At 53.2% G+C, this 6,000-nt stretch overlaps 1 protein-coding gene across 2 annotated transcripts in view; it reads left to right on the top strand.

The window, feature by feature from the left end:
* The first annotated feature begins 463 nt into the window (after positions 1-463).
* The window catches only part of SNX30 (sorting nexin family member 30), an 83,825-nt gene continuing 78,288 nt past the window's right edge, over positions 464-6,000 (top strand). The window contains exon 1 of one of the 2 annotated variants that reach the window (XM_081152352.1): positions 464-845. In XM_081152352.1, coding sequence (XP_081008478.1) covers positions 690-845 — 156 coding nt within the window. In that variant the 5' untranslated portion in view covers positions 464-689. The remainder of the gene's footprint in view (positions 846-6,000) is intronic. The other variant, XM_081152351.1, reaches the window with a different exon arrangement.

Raw genomic sequence — 6,000 nt, 5'->3', positions numbered from 1 at the left:
CCTCTGGGCCTCCTAATGGCCTTCTATGCCATCCTTATAATACGCCTCATAACTCCTTCCCTTGTGGGCTACGGTACAGGCCAGAGGCCCCCGATCCACGCGTGCGTTCCAAAGCCCCCAGGCCCAAGCGCGGCCGCCGCGGGCGCACCGGCAGACGCGGTGGAATGGAACTAGATCCCCAACGTCTCTTTCCGCCTCTGATTTCCGTTAAACATCTGCTCCGGGCGCGGCGCGGAGCCTCCACGGGCGGTCTCGGCGGCGAGGTTGGCGACCCGCAGCACGGCGGCGGAGGGCTCGGGGCGCACTTCCTGCGGGGCGGCGGGCGGCCCGCTGCGGGCGGGGGCGGAGCTGCGCGCCGCCCCTCCCCCGCCCGCCCCTCCCCCTCCTCCCGCCCCGCCCCCTCCCCGAGCGGCCGAGGTGCCGCGGGGGCGGGGCCGCGGGCGGGCTGGCGGCGTGGCGGTGCTGGCGGGCAGCCCGCGGCCAAGGTGCGAGCGGACCGCGGCGGGCTCGGGCGCGGAGCGGGGGCGCGCGGTGCGGAGCGGCCAGCCCGGCCCGGCCCGGCCCAGCCCAGCGCGGGCAGAGACGAGCCGGCGGGTGGCGGCGGCGGCTCCCAGCCTGGCGGGTGCGGGGCCTCTGACAGAGCTGCGGCCGAGCGGGGCCTCCGCCGCGCGTTCCGGGCGGTGCTCGCCATGTCGGGCGGGCTCCCCAAGGCCCTGCCGTCCACGGGGCCCCACTCCCTGCGCGACATGCCGCACCCGTTGGCGGGCTCCAGCAGCGAGGAGGCCGTGGGCGGCGACAGCACGCCCAGCCCGGACCTGCTGATGGCCCGCAGCTTCGGCGACAAGGTGGGGCGCGCTTCGCTGGGACTGGGAGGTTCGTTTCTCTCCCGAAGCGGTCGATGGATTCCGAGCTCCCTTGGGCACCCGGCCGAGCCCGCTCTGGCGCCCCTTCCCGGGGGGCGGCCGTGCCCTCGCCCCAGAGCCTTTGGAAAAGGCGCCTCCTCTCGGCCGCCCCCGTGGGGTCGCGGCCGCCGGGGACGGGCTTGCGGGGCTGTGACCCGTCCGGAGCGCTGGTGACAGCTGGTGGGAGGGGTCCCGCCTGCGGGCTGGGCGGGAGGCGTGGGTGCCGTGCCCGGCGCCTGGCCGGGGGTGGGGTCCCCGGCTCCTCCCGGCGCATCCCCGAGGGCCGGCTGCACCGTAACTTGTAGCTCCCCCGCTTGGCCGGGGCGGCCGAGAAGTGAGAGTTAATGGTTTTCTGTAGTAGGACCGGGCAGTTTCGGTCTCGCTGCCAGTCATCTTCCCCCGTCCGTCACGTGGGGAGGGACCTTTGTTTAGGGTGGTTGTGCGCCCCGAGGAGTCACCTGACTCAGACCCCAGCCGGCGGCCGGAGGCGGCTCCGCTGCGGTTTTCTGTCTGGGGCTCCCTTCGCCTCCGACGGCCTCCCCCACGGCTCAGGTTTGGCAGACGCCGGTTTTGCGGTCGGTGGAAGGAAAGCTCGCCCTTTGACCTTCTTTGTGCCAAGAGAGGCTCCTGGTTTTCTTAGAGCAGCGTAACCCTCCTGCTGCTTTGAGAGGCGGCGGAGTCCACTGCGGGGCGAGGGGCCTCCCCCCCCCCCACTCTTCCCCCGTCGCCATTTCAGCTGTGACCAGGACTTGAGCTGTGACTGGATCAGCGCTGCAGTTGACACCTGTCACTCATGGCAGAAATTAGAATTGTTCTCAACACTTGTGATCAGGGTTTCCTCCTCCTAGTAAAATACGAAATGAATTCCGTCTTGTCTTAATACTAAATGCAATTAGGGGACCTCACTTTCTTTCTCCCTTCGATGCGCGGGCCTGCGCCGAGCCCTCGGAATAGCTAGGGAGGGGTGCGTGGTATACCCTCTGGAGGGGGCTGGCAGAAGCAGAGTGGGGAGTCGGGCATAAAGCATTAGGAGCAAGAAGACTTCAAACGCTAATAAAACCAGTGGATTAAGCAACCTGAGGTGTGTGTAGGGGGGCTCTTTGTGATTGTTTTTCTTTGTTTTATAGATTATACACTCAATAAGAAGTTGTTGAAATGCCTGAATGAATAATTTGTTGCTTTCTTATGGAAATTTGTTTCTTTTCTTATGGAAAGCAACAAATTGTCCTACAGGTATGTTCGTTAGGAACTGAGGTTAAATCTTTTGATTTCTCTCTCTGGTGCGTAGGATAGTGAATTAATTATCTACTGCTGTGTAACGAATTACTCCAAAATTTAGCACCTGAAAATATTACCTGTGGGTCAAAAATGTGGCAGCAGTTTAGCCGGGTGGTTCTAACTCAGGCCTTTCCTAAGGTTGCGGTCATCTGGAGGCTGGCTGGGGGGAAGTGAGCTTCCAAGCCCACTCACTTGGCTGTTGGCAGCCTTAGCTCCTCTCCATTGGGCTGCTTGATCATGGCAACTGGTTTCCTCCAGAGCAAGTGATCCCAGAAAGCGAGAGATCCCAAGACTCAAGCCCCAGTCTTGTACAGTGGTCCCTCGGTTTCCAGACGTCTCCGTTGACAAACATTTCGGTTTACAAACACTGTAAACCCTGAAGTAAATGCTTTGGTTTTCGAACACGCCTCAGAAGTCAAACATGCCACAGGGCTTCCGCTGAGTACAAGATCCTGAGGCCTAACTGTCAGCTGTTGATCTCTCGGTTTTCTAATGTTTCAGAACTCAAACGGTCTTCCACAACGGATTACATTAAGAAACTGGGTGCCACTGTATAATCTAATCTTGGAAGTGGCATGCCTCTGCCATATTCTGTTGGTCACAGAGAACAATGCTGATACAGTGCTGGAACAGAGTATGAATGAGTATAAGTCCTCCAATAATGTCGTTTTGTTGTAACGTTGATGCTGTAGGAACTTAACTCTTGTTTATATATTAACTAGGCTTCGTTCTATGTAGTTTCACTTAAAGTCCCAGAACTGATCAACAACATTAAGTTAGGGATCCCTGGGGCCATCCTGGAGGCTGGCTACTATGGATGGCTATTTTAAATATTTGCTTAATGATCCACTCTTGGAGCACACCTGGGCCAGAAGCACTGGGAGAACAAACCCTGTACCCCCAAGTCTCGTTGATGGGCAGGAGGTCAGGCCCAAGTCTAATTACTGCTGGCTGCCTTTACAGAGACAGTTCTGAGGAAGAGACAGTCTTGAAGCCATTATTATTATTATCCTCACCTGAGGGTGTTTTTCCATTGCTTTTCAGAGGGAGTGGAAGGGAGAGAGAGAGAGAGAGAAGCATCGATGTGAAAGAGACATCAATTGGTTGCCTCCCGCACGTGCCCCGACTAGGGCTGGGGATGCAGACTGATGCTTTAACCACTGAGCCAAACTGGCTAGCGCAGAAGGCCTTATTATTAATTATTGAATATTTAATAAGTTTCCTTACAGCTGTAAGGGACACCAAAATGACATCACTCCCAAGGGCCTGATTTATAGTAAGCCACTTTTCCTTAGAGGCTAAGCAATATGACTTCTTTCTCTGACTGGTAGTAACATTTTCCTTGAATCTTGGCTTGCACATATGTTTTCATAGCTCTGGAGAAATTTCTGTAGTGAGAAGCTAGCAAGCAGCAGAGGTGAGTCAGGACCAGTGGAAGGAAGGCTTCCTGTTGCCCTGCTTTTCCTTGCCTGGACAACCTGCAGGACAAGTAGGAATGCCGAGTGCTCTTGTCTGTCTTTAAGAAGAAGCCTGTTTTCTTGCCTCTTTGGATACTAGGGTTGTGATCCTGGATGCCTGCTTCAGAGTCAGTTCTGTGCTTGGAGAATGAGGATTTGACAGACTGCTTATGGTGCAGGGTTATTATATTACATGAGGGGAATTGCTTTCCGTGGGCCTAGGATGGTGCCATGAGCAGGGAAGCCTTGTATCTCCATCTAGAAGACACTTCTCAATGGCCTCTGGGGTGCTGGGGGTAGGGAAAGACCATATGTGATGTCCTCTCCACCCACAAAATCTAAAATCACTCAAACAGTGGAGCAATGGGAGGAAGCCTTTCTATCTACCAGCAGTTGCTAGGACTAATTCTTTTAGTGCCAGCTAAGCTCACCAGGCCTTCTCACAACATCCTTCATCTCTACCTAAATTGTGCGTAAACCACTGGTCCATCTCTCTTTTTTACTCTCCTCTGCAAACCACTCTGGGCTGCCTCTCCCCTGACTCAGCCTCCAATAACTGTGTGCCTCTCAAGACTTCACATCAAGCCCTCTCAGCCCCAGTGGTGGTTAACACCCTACCCACATCCTCAGCCTCTCCACTGAACTCTTCCACCTACTTCCCGCCCCTTTAGGTCACTGTTTCCCGTGAAGTCTTTGACATGGAGGTGCCTTTTCCTCCTGTGCTCCACTTACATCAGGTTCAGGAGATAGAGGTTAGTGTCCTCTCTCTCCACTGCCTGTTATGAACCAAGTTCTGCTCCTTTGAGGCTCATGTCTTTTTATTTGTTCATTTAGCAAATATTTGAGGGCCTGCTAACAGTCAGGCACGTTTTTAGGAACTTGAGATGGATCAACCAGTTGAACACTCCTGCCCTCATTGGATACATTTAGTGAGTACATACTATATTATGTAATAAATTCTGTGGAAGGAAGAAACAAACAGTAGGGCAGGGAGGGGAATGTTCAGGATCATGGCCATGGGGATGGGGATTCTGGTAGGCCTTATTGAGAACTTGAGATTGGAGCAGAGACTTGAAGGAAGTGAGGGAGTTTGCGAGTGAGTGGATGTCTGGAGGACTGTCCAGGTGGAGGGAAGAGCCACAGCAGAGGCCTGAAGGCACATTTTTGGTGTGTCAGGGAATAGCCCAGAGGCCAGTGCAGCTAGGGTAGAGTGAGCAATGGAAAGTCGTAAGTTGAGGGCATGGCGCAGTGGGAGCAGGTTGTGTAGGGCCTGGTAGGCCACCCTGAGAATTTTAGCCTTTACTTTGAGAGCCATTGCAGGGTCTTGAGCAGAAGGTGGGCATGGTTTGGCTTGTGCGTTGAAAGATTACACAGGCTGTTGAATTGAGAATCCTTTATTTGTTCTGCTGAATTAGGTTTCTTTTTAGTTAAAAGGACATAAAACCAAAGGCAAACTGGCTCATGTTGTTGAAAAGTCCCAGTTATCTGGCTTCAGGCATGGCTGGAGCTAGGTATTCAAATGATGTTGGGAATCTGCCGCTTTCCTCTTGGCTCTGCTTTCTTCTGTGTTAGCTTTATTCTCAGGCTAGTTAAGGGATATGTTTTACAAACAAGCTTCACAACTTGAGCAGAAAGAGAGCACCTCTTTCCTGATAGTTCCAGCAAAAGCTTGGGCTGGTGTCTCATAGGCCTAAATTGGGTCAGGCACCGAAACCAATCTTTGTGGGTCTGATTACCCAGACCTGACTCTGGTCCCTATCTTCAGAGAGTGGAGAAGGGAAGTTTTTGTATGTTTGTTTGTTTTAACTGTGAAATATCTATCCAAAGCATATGAAATGTATCTGTATAATCTAAAGAATAAAATGTATCTATATGGTTTAAAGAATAATAACACTGACATTCATATTCCTATCCCCCAGATTAAACTATGGGATATTACTAATATTTTCGAAGTCCCCTCGGTGCCTGAGGAGGGAAGCAAAATCAAGATGCTGGTATTAGAAGTAGGAACCAGTGGACAAGCAGAAACCACAAATGTCCCTTACAGACCTTCCACTGCCTTTTCTTCCCTGTCATTTTCTGACTTCCCTACCTCTCACTCCTACTCATTAAAATCTTGAGGACCACTCCCCCCCCCCGGAACTCACTGTCTTCTCAAATCATGCCCTCATCTCATGGGACCCTGTCCAAATCTGCAAAGTTCTCTGTTTTTTCACCCTATTTCCAGTCACCTTCGCCTCTTTTCGAAATCAGCCACCCTTTCCCATGACCACACCCTTATATTATAACATCAAAACTGTTCCTGCTCAGAGATAATGCCATCAGATACCATCTTTTCTTGCTTTACCCTCTCCTTAGTAATA

This window comes from Miniopterus schreibersii (genome assembly GCF_964146895.1).
Source record: "Miniopterus schreibersii genome assembly, chromosome: 11".
NCBI classification, from domain to species: Eukaryota; Metazoa; Chordata; class Mammalia; order Chiroptera; family Miniopteridae; genus Miniopterus; species Miniopterus schreibersii.
The sequence above is the reverse complement of the archived record's forward strand: the minus strand, read 5'-3'. Positions and strand labels throughout refer to the sequence as shown.